Here is a 21,290-nt window from a genome sequence, read left to right on the forward strand (position 1 = left end):
TCCCACCACTATTTTAAAGCCATTTTCTCTCAGTAGGAAGGCATCTCTAATCTTGGAGTAAAAGATATGGGGAGAAATGATTGTATTAATAGATATTCTTTGATTTTTAAAAAGATTTTATTTATTTGAGAGAGAGAGTGCTCGAGAGTGCATGTGCGTGCATGAGCACAAGCAGGAGGAGGGGTTGAGGGAGAGGGAGAAGAAGACTCCCTGCTCAGAGGGTAGCCCACCACTAGCCACCACCACAGGGCTTGATCCTAGGACGCCAGATCACAACCTGAGGCAAAGACAGATGCTTAACAGACTCAGCCACCCAAGCACCCCAACAGATATTCTTTTTAATAAACAGCTTTTTAGGCATCTATTCTGTAATAAAGATGCCAAAGATAAGTTCATTATTCCTAAAAATCATGTGTACTTTTTTTTTATTATTTATCACAAGACTTCTCTCAATGCAGAAAACCAAAAGTGAAGCATATTTGAAAGCAAAGGAGGGGTGCCTGGGTGACTCGGTTAAACGGCTGCCTTCAGCTTGGGTCATCATCTCAGGGTCCTGGATTGAGCCCCATATCGGGTTCCCTACTCAGTGGAGAGTCTGCTTCTCCCTCTCCCTCTGCTGCTCTCTTGCTTGCACTCTCTCTCAAATAAATGAATTAAAAAAAAAAAAAAGGAAAAGGAAAACATCTTTCTTGGAAGAAAAGTTGGTGCTTACAGTTCAAACAAACAAGATTAGTTTCTTTAACAACTCTAGAGTAATAGCAAATGTAAGCACAGAAAATTACATTATCGCTAAAAATAAAATAGAGTTCTGAGGAGGGAAGAAATATGAGCAAACCGAATCATGAATATACGATCTTCTATTTACTTCAATTGTAAAAGATAATCATTTGTTAGTATAAAATTTGGATAAACTGGGTCCCCTTTGCAAATACACATATGAAGAAATTAGAGTCATTACCATTTATACATATCCTTTAGTGATTATAAATCAGTAAAATACGTTTATTGAAACAAACATATAATTATTATTATTTATGAAGAAAGGAAATGTTCATTGTTCTTTCTAGAAGCAGACCAGTACTGGGTCTTAAAACAGTACATTCATAGTAAAATGTTACAGAGTTCCATCTGGCAGTTTTCATGAAGAATAAATAGGTATGTTCAAATTGCTCAACAACCTCTTCAATTTACATATGCATAAGTGGTGAGTGAATAGTTAATGCTTTTAAAAATATCTTTGGTTTTAAGTTTTCCAGCTAATACAAAATCTTTTTTTTAAAAAAAAAGAACTTATGTATAAATTAGACTTAAATTAAGTCTCATAATTGTATAGAAGAAAATGACTTGAAAATATGAAAGAAAATACAAGCCAAAATGTTAACAGTGGTTACCCTTTAACAAGTTAACAGGTAATTTTTATTTCTTCTAGACTTAGTTGTATTTTCTACTGTAAAGAAAAAAAATACTAGAAAAAAAGGGTTACTTACACATCTGAAAGAGTAAAAACTGCTGATTTCAAGAATATTAATTTAGGGATGCAATAATATTTACTTCATGTACTAATTAATCATACTTCACTAGCATCTGTTAGCCATTATAAGCAGTACACTCAAGTTACAATTATTCACCTAAATATGCTTTATAAAGTGAGTATCTTTCACAATTAAAGTTTTTTTTTAATATTTTATTTATTTATTTGACAGACAGAGATCACAAGTAGGCAGAGAGGCAGGCAGATAGAGAGGGGGAAGCAGGCTCCCCGCTGAGCAGAGAGCCTGATGTGGGGCTCGATTCCAGGACCCTGGGACCATGACGTGAGCCGAGGGCAGAGGCCCACTGAGCCACCCAGGTGCCCCAAGAGTGGACCTTTTAAACTAAGTGTTCTGCCTTAGGAACTTTTGAGGGTTGGGGGGGTGTGAAAGAGTCAGCTTTATCCCACAGATTCAACTTCTGTGTACAACTACTTGCACTAATGACCAATACTTGCACTATTTGAAAGAGTGGCCTTTGGTTCCCGATCCCATTGATGCTAACTCACTGTATTGACCCCGAAAAATGTCAAAACTAGGATAGATGGGGAATGTGGCCACTACTTAATTTTTCATGTCTAAGTGGGATAGCTACTTCTGCTTAAGCTGACTGACTTGGGACTATATGTGATAAATAATCTCCTGAAACTTCTTTGAGAATTGAAGGAGTCTAGAACTGGCCTCACCCTCCATCTGGGTCCAAAGGTAACCTGAAACTAAGGAATTATTTGCAGCTTAAAACACTGACATAGGGGTGATTGGGTGGCTCATATCAGTTAATATGATTTTGGCTCAGGCCATGATCTCAGAGTTGTGAGATCAAGCCCCATGTGGGGATTCTCCCTCTCCTTCGCTCTCCACCCCCCATGCTTTCCCTCTCTAAAAAGAGACTACAAAAAACATTAAAATAAAAATGATAGCTTATATAACATACAGTGCTTAGAAAAATAATACATTTAATAATACTGTCTTTGTTCTTTGCTTAAAAGAAAACAATATAGTCCAATATATAATTTCAGTGTTCAGAGAATTAATACACTAAACCACAGCATAATTGTCAATGCTAGCTAAAACTTATTATAGTCAATAAATTAATATTTTTGCTTGGGAATTATGTTTCTACTTTATTCCATGAATGAGAATATACTGTTGTTAGGTCCATTTTCTCTTTTCTTAGCTATGAACTGTAATTTTCTATTTATTTGATCATGCCCTATTATTTATTGTTGTATTTGTTGGCCTGCATTTTATAAAAGTTCATTTCCTTTACAGAAAAACTCTTGTTAGATGACATAAAAATCAAAAATGGCTTATGAAGAATCCCCTAAAACTAAACAAAATATCATTACTAGATTACGAGTGGTCCAGCTAGGCCAGGAGTCTGTCTTTCTCATAAGGCGTACTGTAGTAACACCTTACGAGAAAGCAGGATTTCCTCACAGATTTTAGCTTCTTGAAGTGAGGTATTTGTCCTAGCCATTTCTAACATATAAAATCTCTTAATTCCGGGGCGCCTGGGTGGCTCAGTGGGTTGAGCCTCTGCCTTCGGCTCAGGTCATGATCTCAGGGTCCTGGGATCGAGCCCCGCATTGGGCTCTCTGCTCGGCAGGGAGCCTGCTTCCTCCTCTCTCTCTCTCTGTCTGCCTCTCTGCCTACTTGTGATCTCTGTCAAAAAAATAAATAAAATCTTAAAAAAAAAAATCTCTTAATTCCACCCAAATTACGCACAAAACTCCTACCCATCTCATTGTGCCAAGCTGTGAAACACATATTACAACATAAAAATATGGTATGTGTATATCTGTGTGCATGTGTGTGTACACACATACGTTTATTCTTGTAGATTGCTTTTGGCTGGAGATGTATACTGACAAGATGAATTCAAATTAATTCAACAATTATTTAATACATACTGTATGAGAAACACTTCTTTAGAAATTAGTTGAAATAAGAATTAAGCATATATACAGATTCCCTTTTTCAACACAAGGACAGCAGTTAGGAATGTAATATAATCCCTGGGTAAGCTTCTAAAAGTTTTTTGGCACAGAACCACTATTAAAATCTCTTTAGGAAATTCTTCTATTTATTTTTTAGCAACACCTGCTTTCAACTATTCTAAATGGCTCTTTGGAGCAACTCACGATGGAGAAAGAGTAAAAAAATGAAGAGAATAACTTTTTTTTTAAACAGGAGAGATGGTTGGAGGCAGTCAAATAGGCTTGAGATTAAATACTTTCTTTTTGTGTTCAGTTACATCTTATTTTTCTTTTCTTCCTACATTTTATTATTTTAAACCCGGTTTGCTTTTTCCCTTTTGTTCCCTTGTGTTCCCCTTGTGTTCAGCTACATCTTATTATGAAATAAAAAGGTCAACAAATTTTTTCCCTATTTTATTTGTAGAAAAACTACTTCACTCATGTTTTAACAGTAGCTCCATTATTTCTGAATATACCTAATGAAAACATGTTCACCCCAACATAATCTCTTCAGTCTGCGTTCCTCATCTGAAGAATCCAGTGTTCCAGACTATTCATACCCAAATGTCCCTGCTATTTACATATATATTTTTAATGTTTCATCAATAGATTATTTAAAATGTAGATGCACTATAATTATATATCAGGAGAGAACAATGTACCAGTTTTATTGACCTTTCTAACTGGAAAAGTCATTGATTACATGGACTTTTATGAGAACTACTCCTATTAGAGTTTATTTCAGTTTAAGTCTACACTGAATTTCAGGGTTTTGTTTTGGTTTTGAAACAGAGTTGTAGTCATTTTGGTTAAAAATAAAGTAAATTAAAACTTGAAACAACTAGCTAAGTTAGAAGTCTTCACAAATGGATTTACAAGAACGGAAAGAAAATATTCAAACTAGGAAGTTGGTTTGAACAAGTAAAACCTCAAACTAAGATTAAATTCTAAAATATACTTTAGTAAGCAAAATTATAATATTTTGAAATTTTTTTATACTTACAGGCAAATGAGTAAACACTTGAAAGATGCTTCTCAAAAAATTAATAAGATCCATTAAATAACCACTAGCTCTTCCATCTGGCTCAGACATTGTCCAGTCGTAATCAGCAAGCTGAACAAATTCATCAATTTTTTGATTAAGCTTAGTATATATTTCTCCTTCTGCTGCATGTCGAGCATCCTGACAAGGGACAAAATAATAAAAAACAAGAAATAGTTATAGAAGCAAATAGTAGAAAAAGCTTTTTTGAAATTCTAAAATTTATTGGGGTGTCTGTGTGGCTCAGTGGGTTAAGGCCTCTGCCTTCAGCTCAGGTCATGATCCCGGGGTCCTGGGATCGAGCCCCACATCGGGCTCTCTGCTCAGCGGGGAGCCTGCTTCCTCCACTCTCTCTCTCTGCCTGCCTCTCAGCCTACTTGTGATCTCTGTCTGTCAAGTAAGTAAGTAAATAAATAAATAAATCTAAAATTTTAAGATTTATTTTATATTTTTCCATGGTCTATTATCTTAGTCATTTATTTGAAGTCCAAGAAGACTGTTGCTTTTTTGGCTGATAATATTCTACTTGACTGACACCACTTTTTCTCCCCAAACTCAATGTCACCTTTTCATTTTTATGTGGTAGGATAATTTAGTTATTAATTCTGAATTGTTCTCAGAGCTTTAACAGTTTTTAGGAGAAATAGAAGTGAAAAAAGCAGAAATTGTCAAGAACACAGAAAACCACCCCTGTCCACTGACTGAGAAAAATAAAGTTGGATGGTCACAGAAGAAATGGAATAGTTGCTGGTGTTTTCAGTTAAAGAGGGAAAAAAAGAAAAGAAAGAGATAGTTAACTTCTCAGAGGAGGAACAAAGAAAGGATGGAAGTGATGCCAAAACACCACAGTAAAGATCTCTAAACATTCTCTCCTCCATAAAAGCAATGAGAAAACTAGCAAAAATTGTCAAAATTAACTTTTCCAGAACTCTGAAAATTAATTCAAAACTTGCAGCAATCTAAGCAGTGTTCATTCAAGGAAAAAAAATACAGCTGCATCTTGGTAAGAAAACAAGCTTTGCAGGGTTTTAATGTGCCCTTATTTCCATTCTTCCTTCCCTGTTCCAGCTCTATACTATCCTTGAAAATCAACATCCCACAACTATGGTAAAAACTAACAGCCTGACAGTCATCAAATGGGGCCAAACGGGGTTGGAACGCCTTCAAAACCACATTCCATGAACACTAAAAAGAAATTTTTTAAAAATTTAATAAAAAAAAACACATTCCCAGAGAATTATCATTATTTCAACTATCTGATGATTCCCTGGGAGACCCCACTTACAGGGATGTCTTTATTTGATTTAAAATGGGGCCTGTCCAGTGCAAAAAGTCTTTTCTCTGAGGACATTTGTTGAAAATAACTAAAGGCAATTGTTTAACATCACATATGCCTAAGGCAGTACATTAACAGGGCATACAATTAGCTAACTAAAAAGTAAAAAGAAAAACTGGGGAAAGAGATATCCACAGATAACTCCGAAAGGCTCCGACATATTCCTGGGACTCTAGAAGGCTATGTACCTGTGTGGGGCTGTGCACAAACTCAGAAAAGACCATGGTCCGGAAGCAGAATAAGGCTCTAAGCTCTCATCTATGACTGACCTTGAAGCTCTGTGTAAGCAGGAAGTGAAGGCCAAAGCAGACTTGTCAAATGCCTGAGTGTTGAAGGTATGCCCCAATACACACAAAGAGTTCTTCAGAAAAGACTGGGGAACTTATTGGTTCCAGGCTTTTAAGAAAATCTGTGTCCAATCATTAGCTCACCGCAAAGCTAACCAAACAAAGACTTCCATGGTCACAGAGGAAAAAGAATACAGACTTTATAGAATTAATTCAGAAAAGTCACAACCAATCAACTACCAGGAAAAAAACAACAACAAACCTTGGGAAGAGAGGAGAATCCGATTTCCAGAATTACCATAATGTATTATTTAAGTGTCCTATTTTCAACAAAATTTGTAAGTCACACAAAGTAACAAGAAAATATGACCCATACATAGGGGAAAAAAAGCCATCAACAGAAACTCTTAACTGAGGAGGTAGTCATCAGACTTGTAAGACAAAGATTTTTTTTTTTTTTTTTAAGATTTATACATTTCGGGGGTGCCTGAGTAGCTCAGTTGGTTAAAGTGGCTGCCTTTGGCTCAGGTCATGATCCTTGCGTCCTGGGATAGAGCCCTGCATCAGGCTCCCCACTCAGCTGAAAGCCTGCTTCTCCCTCTCTCTCTGCCTGCTGCTCTCCCTACTTGTGTTCTCTAGCTCTCTGTCAAATAAATGAATAAAATCTTTTAAAAAAATCTATTTACTCTTTTTTTTTTTTTTTTTTTTTTGAGAGAGAAAGTGTGCTTGAGTGGGGTGGGGAGAAGGAAGGGGAGGCCAGGGCTGGCAGAGGGAGAGGGGAAGCAGACTGACTACCCACTGAGCAGGGAGGAGACTGATGCAGGGCTCAATCTCATAACCCTAAGATCATGACCTGAGCTGAAACCAAGACTCAGATGCTTAACCAACAGAGCCACCCAAGTGTCTCAAGACAAAAACTTTAAATCAGTGATTTAAAATATGTCCAAATACTACAGGAAACCACATCTAAAGAACTAAAGGAAAGTATAGCAATGCCTCAAAAAATAGAATATAAATAAAAAGAAATTTTTTAAAAAAGAAACTCTGCAATTGAAAAGTACAATAAATGAAATGAAAAAATTATTACAGGGGTTCAACAGACTTAAGCAGGCAGAAAAAAAAAAGATATGATCAACAATATAAACAAACTAGACTTAACAGACATCCACAGAATATCCCACTCAAATACAGCAGAGCATACATTGTTTTCCAAGTGAACATGGGATGCTATCCAGAATAGGGCATATGTTAAGGCACAAAAAAGCCTTAAAAGGACTGAAATCATACAAAGTATGGACTCCAAACACAGAAGAATGAAATTAGAAATCAGTAACATTACAGAAGAGAGGGGTGTGGGGGGATGGGGTAACCAGGTGAAAGATATTAAGGAGGGTATGTGTTGTGAGGAGCACTAGGTGCTATATGCAACTAACAAAACATTGAACGCTACATCAAAAACTAATGATGTACTATACGTTGGCTAACTGAAAATAAAAATAAAATAAAAATGATGAAAAAACAGCAGGACATCTGAGAAATTCATAAAAATGTGGAAATTGAACATTAGATTCCATTAAATAACCAATGGGTCAAAGAAGTAATCAAGAGCAAAATCAGAAAATATTTTGAGATAAAACAAAAACAAAACAAACACAATACCAAGACTTATGAGACTTAATGAAAGCAGTACTTAGAGAAAATTTACAGTATGCATGCTTATTTCATAAAAGAAAAAAGACCACAAATCAATCACCTGAACTTTTACCTTAAGAAACCAGAAAAAGAAGAAATGGTAGTTGTGGGTTCTCAAACAACAGCACTCTGATAGAATGCCATAATGGAGACTGGGGAACTGCAGACGAGGCATTGTGGCCTTTGGAACCAAGGCAAAAGATGTCCATGTCTCTTAAGGGGATCTCTTAAAGGGGATCAGAAGATACCCTTTTCTCTTAAAGGCTCACATACATAAACTTATGGAGAAATCTCAAAGTTAAAACTAGAACAGACTCTGTCTCTCTCAAGTTTTGGGGTTTTTGGTGGGGGGAGTCTGCACAAGCCCCTGGAATACTTTGCACAAACACCTTAAGGAAGGTGAACAACTTAATCACCCTGAACAGTAAAGCATGAGAGTGAAATTTAATTTGATTTGGGGATAGGTTGGTGTTGACAATGTAATATTTCTGACAAAACTAATACCTATTTAGATTTTTTACTAAGAAAAGACTTCAGTATTACTAACCATTAGTAGTCACATACTCTATTTGAATACAGTTTAATCTAATATACACTTTATATCATGTCTATGAATAAGATCACTATAATAAGACACTGAGACGAGTAAGACTGCTCCTGCCCTCAAGGATATCACAATCCAGGGAGAGATACAATACTGTTGCCCCTCCTTATGTACGGTTTCACTTTCTGCAGTTAACTGCAGTCAACCATGGTCCAGAAGCAGAAGACCCTCCTTCTGACATATCACCAGATGGTCAACAGCAGTCTAATCACAATACCTACGTCATTCACCTTACTCCCTCTCATCACATCAGCATTTTATCATCTCACATCATCACAAAAAGAAGGGGGAATATAGTACAATAAAGTACTTTGAGAGAGAAAGACCATATTCAAATATTCACCGTATTCATTTTTATTGCAGTACACTGTTGTAATTGTTCTATCTTATTATTAGGTATTAATCTTTCACTAATTTTTAAGTTGAACTTTATCATAGCTATGAGTAGATAGGAGAAAACAATATCTACAGGGTTTGGTACTATCTGAGGTTTCAAGCATCCACTGGGGATGGACTGGACATATCCTCTGAGTATAATAAGGGACCTGTATAACAAAATATAACTAGTGCTAAAGTAGAGATTTAACAAAGCATCCTGAGTAAACAAAGGAGGAAATAATTATTACTTATTTGATAAAAGTCTTGATGGAGAGGATGTCATTTGAGTTGGAACTTCAAAAAATATACTCAGGAACATTTACAAGGTATTTTGGTTTGTGTGCCTTAAGAAATTTTCAGGAAAACAGTATAGAAGAAGGTAAATGTGAACAATCAAAATGTGTCATTTTCACACTTTAATGTTTTTTTGCCTCCCTCCCCAATTTTCACAATGTCTAACCACTCGCTACTCACTGCCACACTGGACTGAAAGAAAACCAACTACTGGTAGTCATTTTTCCACTTGCATGTCTGTTTTCTTTCTTTCCTTTTTTTTTTTTTTCTTGGAATGAAGGAAATGGAAGGCCCCAGGAAGGTTCTTTCAGTGCTAGGATTTCATGATTCTATTTTATTTATTTATTTTTTAAAAAGATTTTATTTGTCTCAGAGAAAGAGAGAGAGCACAAGCAGGGGAAGCAGCAGGCAGAGAGAGATGTAGGCTCCCCGCTAAGCAGGAAGCCTGATGCAGGACTCAATCCCAGAAGCCTGGGATCATGACCAGAGCCAAAGGTAGCCGCTTAACCGACTGAGCTACCCAGGAGCCCCTGGATGCCTGTTCTCATAGCAGGACTGGAATAGGAACATCAAGAAAGATTCTTCTTCTCTCCCCACTCAGAGATCTAACACAAATTTGGCATAGACAATACAAACTTTCCACAGTGTCTCTCCTCACCTACAGAATAAATTAAAAATAAACATTACTTTAAATAAAACAGGAATTTAAGATAAGCTAATATTAATGTCATTGCCCGGAATTTTACTAAAAGCTCTACTAACTACGGGAGTAGCAAATTAGTTCTGACTCAAAATAGTAACGTCTAGCAACTTAAGCCGTTAGTGCCTATTAAAATTTTTAACCCATTGCAAATTTTCTCAGAAAAATCTGAAGATTGAGAAGCTTAACATTAGCATTTATCAAGAACACATTATTGGCCATTACAAATTTGGTACTCTGAGTAATGTAGGTACAAAACATCCACTGACATCTACGCTCCATTAAAGCAGGAAATTCTGGGGCGCCTAGGTGGCTCATCGTTAGCTTTTGCCTTGGCTCCGGTCATGATCCTAGGGTCCTGGGATCCAGCCTGCTGGGCAGGAAGCCTGCTTCTTCCTCCTCCCACTCCCCTTGCTTGTGTTTGCTCTCTTGCTGTGTCTCTATCAAGTAAATAAAATCTTTAAAAAAAAAAAAAAGGCAGGAAATTTTGTGTCTGTTTTTGTTCACCTAGAATATTGCTTGCAAGAGTAGACAATAGATGAGTACTTGCTAAAATTTTTTTTTAAATTTCCCATCTTAAAGTTTATATATAACCTAGAAAAGAAAACTACTGCAAATAAAACAATCACAGAATGAATAAATATTAACAAATCTCTGCTGAGTATGTGTCTAGTAAAAGTATAGCAAAAAAGGAGACCATGTGGGCTAGAAAGGAGTTTCATGTCACTTGCCCAACCAGTTACTGAGTAACAAGTTACCCCCAAATCTTAGTGGCTTAAAATAACAACATTTTATTATTCTTTTTTTTTTTTAACATTTTACAATTCTTAACGCTTCTAGTAGTTAGAAGTGCAGACAGGGCACTGTGGAGATGACTTTGCTCCACTATATCTGAGACTTCATCTGGGACAACTTGAAGGCTGGGAATGAGACCAATAGCTGGGGGTTGGAATCATGTGGAGATTTCCTCACTATGTGTCTGGCACCTGGGTTGGGTAGCCTCTCCCTCTGGTGTGGCTTGGTTTCCTCACAACACAAGGGCTTCAGGGCACCTGGCCTTCTTACATGGCAGCTCAGGCCTCCAAGCATGTGTGTTCCATGCTTGGAATAACTGGAATAAGGTGAAAGTGCCATTGCCAATTAAATCCTAGCCTCAGAAGGCTCACCACATTATTTCCACTATATCCTAAGGGTTAAAACAGTCACCCTCTGGGGCACCTGGGTGGCTCAGTGGGTTAAAGCCTCTGCCTTCAGCTCAGGTCATGATCCCGGGGTCCTGGGAACCAGCCCCATATCGGGCTCTCTGCTCAGCAGGGAGCCTGCTTCCTCCTCTCTCTCTGCCTGCCTCTCTGCCTACTTGTAATCTCTGTCTGTCCAATAAATAAATAAAATCTTAAAACAAACAAACAAACAAAAAAACAGTCACCATCTGGCCCAGATTCAAGGGGAGGAGACATAGATTCCTACATCTCCTAAGAGAAGTGTCAAGGCATCCGAGGCCATTTTAAAAATCACCATCTTACTAATAATGATATACTAATGATATACTAAATAATGATATACATAATAATGATATGCTAATGATTCAATGATAATATGATTATATTATAGCACTAATGATATAATGATACTAAAAATCACCATCTTACTAATAATGATATACTAGTGATATACTATAATGATATAATATAATAATGATATACTAATAATGAATACTGGGGAAATGGCCCATAAAGAATATGGGATATGGATTTGAGAAAATGCGAAGGGGTTTAATTTCCACTTATCTTTACATCTTGAGCAAATTAGTTTTGTAAATCCTATTTTTCTCATCTATGAAAAGAGAATCACCATCACAACCTCAGAGTGCTACTTTGAGCAAACTTCTATAATTAATGTAATGTACCTAAGAGTATTTAGCAGCCAGGTATTTAAAAAAAAATGTTGTAGGGATGCCTGGGTGGCTCAGTCGGTTAAGCCTTCAGCTCGGGTCATGATTCCAGGGTCCTGGAATCAAGTCCCACATCAGGCTCCCTGCTCAGCAGAGAGCCTGCTTCTCCCTCTACCTGCTGTTCCCTCTGCTTGTGCTCTCTCTCTCTTTCTCTGATAAATAAATAAAATCTTAAAAAAAAAAAATGTTGTTTCCCTACACTCATTAGTGTCAGGTACCTAGTAATGCTCAATCAATGCTTACTGAGTGAACTGCATGGAAACAACCACCAAACTGAAAACCCAAGCCAGCTTAAATTACTGTAGTTACCTGCATGTAAGGGAGAAAAACATTGACTATTAAACATTTATAGGATTTTTTTTAATGAAACAGTAAAGAAATGAAAAAGGGGGTCACATTTAATGTGCATTAGCCACAGCAGTAATATATATCTCTCTTTAACCTACCAGCATTAGGAGCACATATCCAAGATGGCAAATGCTTAAAGCCCACAGAACTATGCCAGAACACACTTTTATTGATACCACTTAAATGTCAATTTCTCAAAACAATATAAATGTTTATTTGTAACATTTACAGCTAGACTGCTATTCCAGAAGGAAGCCAGATAAGGGGAGCCTAAAACTCAGAACCCTATAACTATTCCATAATACTCAGCACACTTTGTTTCTACCATAAGGCAAAGACAACTTGGAGTCTGATTGCTCCTACCCTCTACTACACCTACCTGTACTAAACTGCTCTGTACGACTTTTCTTGCTTTTCTGGGATGTCTCACACATAGGCAGGAAGGGAAAGAGATACCTGACAAAATTTTAAAATCCAGTATTGAGAGACTCCTCTCCTCCAAACTCACAGAGCTAAAGTACTTGGTGAAACTTTATATATATGTATCAATTTTTAAATGGCCATGTCTTTAAAAAATAAATTTAAATCCACCTCCAAAATGAATGATAAACTTCCTTTTAAGTTTATTTATTTATTGAATATTTATTTATTTAAGTAATCTCTACACCCAACTTGGAACTCGAACTCACAATCCCAAGTTCAAGAGTTGAATGCTCTTCTAACTGAGCCAGCCAGACTCCCCAGTGATATACTTAATTACCCTTTTTACTATATAGAATTTTATTAAAATAAAGGAGATATTATTTCACATTTTCCTGGATTTTTAAAGCAATTTGGGACAATTAAAACATTAACCAAAAGTTGAAATGGAGAGAGAAACCAAATATCTAGAAATTCTGAAGTCATGAGGGAAAAACACTATATATATCTGAAGAAAGAAAAATTATGAATATGATGATGAAACCACATTATCATCATATTTATAATTTCATATATAGTGAAATAAATTTATTATTATTATATGTTTTCTGGATAAAGTGACTCAATGCCCACTGATTTTCTGAAAAGGAACTAAGTAAATGAACCACAAATTTATTATTTTCTGTTGTTATTATCTAGAGCTCTGCTAATTACAGCTGATCACTGAACAACACAGGTTTAAACTGCATGGATCCTTATATATGAAATTTTTTTCAATAAATATACATACAGTACCATAGATGTATTTTCTTATGATTTTTCTGAGTATTTTCTCTAGCTTACTTTATTGTAAGAATATAGTATGTAATACATATAGCATGCAAATATGTGTTAACTGACTTATCATTAATGCTTCCTGTCAACAACAGTAGGCTATTAGTAGTTTGGGAAAGTTAAAAGTTACATGGATTTTTGGGGGGCCTGACTGGCTCAGTCAGTAGAGAATGTGACTTTTGATCTTGGGGTCATGCATTCAAGCCCCACATTAGGTGTAGAGCTTATTTTAAAAAAAAGAAAAAGTTATACATGGATTTTTATCTGCAGGGGGTGGAGGGAGGTCAGCATCCCTAACCCCTACATTGTTGAAGGGTCAGCTGTAATCTATTTTTCTGAGATGATGCCAAGAGCAGCCTCCACTTTTCCCACAAACTATCCAAATTAAGATAACTTTTCTCAACATGATATATGTAATTTGGGGTAGAGGTATTTATATTTTTAAAAGTTTTTTAAAATACTTTCCACAAGGTATAATAGCAAACAAAGAAATCTAAAGCAGTAGGTGGCTGTGCTGTATGAAAGAAAAATTTCAGACAGTAATCCTGGGCAGGAACATGTTTTAAACGCAACACCTGAAAGAACCTTGCTAAGCATTAAAGATTCTGCTTGATTTATAATCATTAGAAAACATGTACATGAACCATATGAACTGACTCATTACATTTTATTTTTAAAGAATAAGAGTAAAGGAAAGAAACAAAAAGTTTTCACTGTAGCTTTTCTTATATTTATACACAAGAATACACTAAATTATTTCATAAGCTATTTCTAAAAAAGATTTCTAATTGTAATTTAGACTGTTAAGAAAATTGGTTTGTACTTCCTAGTTAAGTTCTACTATAGTTGAAACCAAAATACTCTCAATCCTATGACCTCACCAGAAAGTCAGGAACATATCAATTAACCCCTACATTAATTTTTCTAAAGATTTAGCTTATAAACAAAGTAATTAATTCTTCCTCTGCTTGTTAAATAAACACCGCCCTCTGGAGGTAGAAATCTAGCATAATTTGAGAACTCTTTTTCATTTCAATATATAAGAATTAAATGGTACCATACTATCAGTGGTTCTCAGCCACAGGTGTGCAACAGAGCTACCTAAGGAATTTTTAAAAACATATACATACACAAACTCCAGCCTAGACCTCCTGGAACATGAGCGTGTGTGTTTTACATACAAATTAAGTCATAATAACTAAACATTTTAGGAAATATCTATGATTTCTATCATCTATTCCCCCTTCTTGAACAGTCCCCAAATATATTTTGGAAAATCACTCTGCCCCCTTTTAGAGCTCCATCTGATCTAGATTAGACTGAATCTATATCTAGCCTCAAGGATGAACCCTGATAAATTTAGGTCAATTAGTAATTATCACACTCTAACCCACAGTGTGTTCCATAGCAGCTAGTAGAGGGACCCACTCACTCTTCCTTTAAATACGACAGGGTTGGGGTGCCTGGGTGGCTCAGTCAGTTAAGTGGCTGCCTTCGGCTCAGGTAATCATCCCAGAGTTCTGGGATTGAGCTCCGCACTGGACTCCCTGCTAAGTGGAGAGCCTGCTTCTCCCTCTCCCTCTGCCTGATGTTCTGTCAAATAAATAAATAAAATCTTTAAAAAAAATAATAAAGACGATGGGCATGAGGATATAAGGTTTGGAACTGTATCTAGGCAGCCATTTTGTTACCAGAAAGAGAGAGACTACAGCTGCTGGGGCACCACGTATAGCCTGACAATGAGGCAAATGCTGCATAAAGCAGAGCTGGAGGAATAGAAAAACTGGGTCCTTCGTGACATCTGCTGAGCAGTGGGCTTTAGCCTCACATGAAATCTTCCCTATTCTTGGACCTCCAGTTATATATAGCTAATTAATTTCCCTTTATTGTTTAAGGCAGTTTGAGTTTGTTTGTTTGTTTGTTTTTTTAAGATTTTATTTATTTATTTGACAGATAGAGATCACAAGTAGGCAGAGAGGCAGGCAGAGAGAGAGAGGAGGAAACAGGCTCCCCGCTGAGCAGAGAGCCCGATGTGGGGCTTGATCCCAGGACCCCGGGATCATGACCTGAGCCGAAGGCAGAGGCTTTAACCCACTGAGCCACCCAGGTGCCCCCTGAGTTGGTTTTTCTGTCAGTTCTTCTCAATTTCCTGTTAAAAACCCCAATCAATTACAAGCATCTTATTTAAAACATTTTATCCAACATTCTAAAAAAAAAAGGTTAACATTTCATAATACTCATTTGGAGGAAGGGAAACATTTCTTGACATCTTTCTGAGCCTTAAAAATTCAAGCCAGAGATGAAGTTGGGACTGTCAAAACGACATAGCTATCAGCTATCCTCTCTAGCTAATTTCTTCCTGCACTACTTCAAGAAATGATGCTCTAATAATCTATGATCTTTATCTAGAAATACTAGTAGCATATACCATCTAACTCATTAGCCACTTTCACTACTGCCACTCTAGACAAAGGAGGAAAAAGTAGACATGACTAAACGCAGAACCCTAAGATTTAGTTACAATGGGGAAAGAGTGTGATTGGGGCAGTAGAAAAGAAATACATCTAAGATAACTACAGATTTTCCAGGAAAGGAGGCAAGAAAAATGGTGCTACCGCTGCAAAAAATTAGAGGCAGAAAGAAAAGCCTATTTAAGAAATTATTTTTTTATTTAAATATTTTATATGTCAGTGTGATAATCAGGGGAAGTTATTCTATCTTCATATTTGGTACCTAAAATATATAAACTTAGTTGATAAAGCAGAGGCAGGGTTTGAGAGGACTAACTCCATTTTTTTAAAAAAGCTCTACTGTGGGTGAAATACTAAAATATCATTGCATGCTATAGAGAAATCATTCATGAAAAGAACATTCAATGCAGCAAACTTGTTTTCTTATTTTAAGAAATTGCCAGACACCCCAACCTTCAGCAACCACCACCTGATCTATCAGCAAACATGAACACTGAGGCAAGACCCTCTGCCAGCAAATACTATACCTTGCTAAAAGCTTAGATGATGGTTAGCATTTTTTAGCAATAAAATATCTTTTAATTAAGGTTTGTACACTTTTATAGACATAATGCTACTGCACACTTAAATTCTAGTATAGTCTTGTCTGCACAGAAACCAAATAATTCATCTGACTCGTTTTACTGATATTTGCTTTATGGCAATAGTCTGGAACCAAACCCTCAGTATCTCCAAGGTCTGCCTTACAGGTTTTCAGCTAGTATCAGAGTCTAGAATAATTTTTAAATCTAGCTTCTAGATTATCTAGCATTGTTATAGGTCATTATAAATTGGATAATTTTCTAATGCTCAAATTACCTAAATTACCTCTTTTTCTTTTTCAAAAGGTAGATGCTACATTTTACCTTTCTGGTTTTCAGGGGCTTTAGTACCTCAAAGGTGTTAAAGAATGGCTTGGGGCTTTGTAGGAGCATCTGCCACTTTTTAGGTAATCCAGGTTGTCTGTCATCAGGTTTCCAAATCATCTGATATAAATAGCTTTTTAAAGTACTCCTCAACCATTTCCTTCCCCATTCTATTTCTGCTTCCCACCACTTTTATATAGGAAGCACTTGCTATAGTTAAGTGATTAACTGATTATAAATTACAGAAAAACAAACCAGAGCACTGTCATGTATCAATGGAGTTAAGGTGGTCTATGAATTTTGTTGATCTTCCTCCTTTGCTTGTAGAACTGCAAAACATTTTTGTTTTTGTTAGCTTTTATGCTTTTGGCGAAGTAGCATCCCCACTATTTACTCTTCTGTATAACTGATTGAATTCTTCATCCTATTCAATAAATATTTAAGCTTTTGTTTTCTTCTGATTTACCTTTTAGGATTTTATGTCATTCAAATGTATTAAATCAGCTACAAGCTGATTTATATAGCCCTCTCTAATGAGGGCAGATAAGAGGAGAAGCTGGTGGTAATGGATGATAAAAAAAAAGAAATGCTACATGCACTACCTTTACAAAATGACAATTAAGTTGCACAAATAAAACAAGAAATTGTAACAATCCACCGATAACACAAAAGACTATACACAGAGCATATAATCAGAATTTGAAATGCACCTGATCAGTCACGAATACTGCAAGTGTTCTAGTGAAGCAATAAGATATCAATTTTACATGTGTAAAATAATGTAATAATAATAATTTAAATAAGAAATTCTAAGACTTCCTAATACTTTATTTATACCTGACTAGTTTAAAATGTATGATTATGCCAGTTTATGAATTTATATCTTTACTAATAAAAATTAATACAAATTTTATTTTACTCATACAGTAATACTTCAGTTATTCAGAGGTCACATATGCAGTTAATAAACAGGAAGGAAGGAAAAAAGTCTCTAAAGAGTCAAAATTGACATTATAGTTCACACAATAAATAAGTTGTAGTAAATTCTATAATGAAATGATACACTTCTTAAAAATAAACAAATTATAGCTAGATGCAATAACACAAATGAAATATCCCAAATCATGTTGTGTGAAAGAAGTTAGACACACAAAAAGATGCATTCTGCATGATTCCATTTAAATAGAGCTCAAAAACAGAAAATATTAATCAGTGCTGTTAAAAGTCAGTACTGAAAGAAAGAAGAGACAGTGGCTAGGAATAGGAATGACAGAGGTTTCTACAATGGTATTAATGCTTTATTTCTTCACCTTGTAATTACATGAATGAGTTCACTTTTTTTCAATTTAAATAGAACTTTTTTTTGAGCAGTTTCAGGTTCACAGCACTATTGTGGGAAAGGTACAGAGATATCCCGTACCCTCTATCCCCACATCTATAGTCTCCTCCCCTATCTAAATGGCCCACCAGAATGGTACATTTGTTATAATCAATGAATTTACACGGACACAAAGTCCATAGTTCACATTATGATTCAGTTTTGGTACTGTACAGCCCATGGGCTTGGACAGACGTATAATGACATGTATCCACCATCACAGTGTCATGTGCGGTAGTTTCATTGCCCTAAAAATCTTCTGTGTGCCACCTATTCATCCTCCCTACCACCAAACTACAGTAACCACTGATCCTTTCACTGTCTCCATGGTTTTGCCTTTGAATCATATAATACACAGCCTTTTCAGGCTGCCCTTTTTTTTTTTTTTTTAATCCATTCATTTGAAGGACATCTTGATTGCCTCTAAGTTTTGGCAATTAGGAAGAAAGCTGCTACAATCATTCATGTGCAGGTGTTTGTGTAGACATAAGTTTTTGACTCATCTGGGTAAACTAACAAGGAGCTTAACTGTTGGACTGTATGGTAAGAATATGTTTAATTTTATAAAGAATTGCCAAATTGTCTTCTAAAGTAGCTATACCATTTTGCATCCCCACCAGCAATGAATGAGAGTTCCTGTCGCTCCACATCTTTGCTAGTATCTGGTGGTGGTAGTGTTTTGGATGTTAGCCATTCTCCTTGATTTAATTTGCAATTCCCTAATAATATATGATATAAAACATCTTTTCATACGCATTCTTGCCATTTGTATATTTTCTTTCATGAGGTATCTACTCAGGTCTTTTCCCCATTTTTTAATTGTGTTGTTCATTTTCTTACTGTTGGATTTTAAGAGTTCTTTGTATACATATTTTGAATAATAGTCTTTAATCTGGTGATGTCTTTTGAGAATATTTTCCCCCAATCAGTGACTTGTCCTACATTCTATTGACAATGGCTTTCGCAGAAAATAAGCTTTAAATTTTAATAAAATCCAGCTAATCAATTCTTTCATGGATGGGGCACCTAAAAAGTCATTGCCACCCAAGGTCATCCAGATTTTCTCCAATGTTTTTCTAGGAGTTTTGTAATTTTACATTAAGTCTATGATCCATTTTTGAGTTAATTTTTGTGAATGGTGTAAGGTCTGTATCCAGATTCATTTCTTTGCAGGTTGTTCTAACACCATTTGTGGAAAAGACTCTTTGCTCTAATATATTGTCCTTGCCCTTTTGTCAAATAACAGTTGAATACATTTATGTGCATCTAATTCTGGGCTCTCTATTCTGTTCCACTGATCTATATGTCTGTTTTTTGGCCAGTAACACACTGTCTTTATAATAAATCTTAAAGTCAAGTAGTGTTAGTCCTCCAACTTTATTCTTCTCTTTTACTATCATGTTGCCTATTCTGGGGTTTTTGCCTCTCCACAAAACTTTAGAATCAGTTTCTTAATATCCATAAAATAACTGCTGAGACTGTGATGAGGAATGCCTTGAATCTAAAGCTCAAGTTGGGGGCACCTGGCTGGCTCAGTTGGTAGAACATGTGACTCCAAACCTCAGGGTCATGAGTTCTAGCCCTACATGAGGAGTAGAGTTTATTTACTTACTAACTAAACAAACAAATAAATAAATAAAGCTCAAGTTGGGAAGAACTGACATCATGTCACTACTGAGTCTGTTAACAATAGGAAAGCTATTAATTTTTGTACATTAACCTTGTATCTTGAAACCTTACCATAGGGGCACCTGGGTGGCTCAGTCTTTAAGCATCTGCCTTCAGCTCGGGTCCTGGGTCCTGGGATCAAGCCCTGCATTGGCCTCCTTGATCAGTGGAGCCTGCGTCTCCTTCTCCCTGTACCCCTCCACCCTGCTTGTGCTTTCTCTCAAAAAAATACAAATTTTCAAAAAAAAAAAAAAGAAAGAAAGGAAAGAAAAGAAACCTTGCTAGAGTTGGTAATTAAATTCCAGAAGAGTTTTTGTTTTATTCTTTTGGATTTTCTACATAGACAATCATGTCATCTGCAAACAAAGATAACTTTATTTCTTCCTTCCTAATCAGTACATCTTTTATTTCCTTTTCTTGTCTTACTGAACTAAGTAGGACTTCCACTCTGATGCTGAGAAGGAATGGTGAGAGGGAACATTTTTGACTTGTTCCTTAGTGGGAAAGCTTCTAATTTCTCACCATTAAGTATGTAGATATAGGAGTTTTGTATATATTCTTAATCAAGTAAAGGAAGTTCCTCTCTATTCCTTGTTTACTGAAGAGTTTTTCTCATGAATGGGTGTTGAATTTTGTCAAATGCTTTTTTGGCATAAATTAATATGATCATGTTATTTTCTTTTGTTTGTTGATGTGATGGAATATATTAACTGGTTTTATTTATTACTTTTGAAGATTTTATTTATTTATTCGAGATAGAGAGAGAGCAAGAGAGAAAGCACAAGCACAAGCAGGGGGAGGGGTGGAGGAAGAGGGACAAGCAGGCTCTCCACTGAGCAGAGAGCCTGATGTGGGGCTCGATCCCAGGACCCTGAGGATTATGACCTGAGCCGAAGGCAGATGCTTATCCAACCAAGACACCCAGGCGCCCCACAGTAACTGGTTTTAAACAATTTTTTAATTGAAGTATAGCTGACACACAATATTACATTAGTTTCAGGCATATAACACAGTGATACAACAAGTTTATGCATTATGCTATGTTCACCACATGTGTGGCTACCACCTGTCACCATGCATTGCAATTATAATACCACTGGCCATATTCCCTATGCTGTACCTTCTATTCCTGTGACTTATTTATTAACTGATTTTTAAATGCTGAACTAGCCTTGCATACATGGGATAAATCCCAATTGGTCATGATATAGAATTCCTTTTATAAGTTGGATTCAATTTGATAATATTTTATTGAGGGCTTTTCCATCTATGTTCAAGAGAGATATTAGTCTGTAGTTTTCTTTTCTTATAATGTTGTTTGGTTTTGGTATTAGGGTAATGCTGGCCTCATAGAATGAATTTGGAAGTATTCCCTCTGCTTCTATGTGAAAGAGATTGTAGAGAACTAGTATAATTTTTTTCCTTAAATGTTTGGTAGATTTCATCACTAAACCCATCTGGGCCTGGTGCTCTT

The 21,290-nt window shown here is 36.0% G+C and overlaps 1 protein-coding gene across 2 annotated transcripts in view; it reads right to left on the minus strand.

Moving 5' to 3' along the window:
* The window catches only part of EXOC6 (exocyst complex component 6), a 216,956-nt gene that overhangs the window by 72,624 nt on the left and 123,042 nt on the right, over positions 1 to 21,290 (minus strand). For both annotated transcript variants that reach the window (XM_080823310.1, XM_080823309.1), the window contains one exon: positions 4,512 to 4,691. In XM_080823310.1, coding sequence (XP_080679436.1) covers positions 4,512 to 4,691 — 180 coding nt within the window. The remainder of the gene's footprint in view (positions 1 to 4,511; positions 4,692 to 21,290) is intronic.

Source organism: Martes martes (assembly GCF_963455335.1).
Source record: "Martes martes genome assembly, chromosome: 14".
Taxonomy (NCBI): Eukaryota; Metazoa; Chordata; class Mammalia; order Carnivora; family Mustelidae; genus Martes; species Martes martes.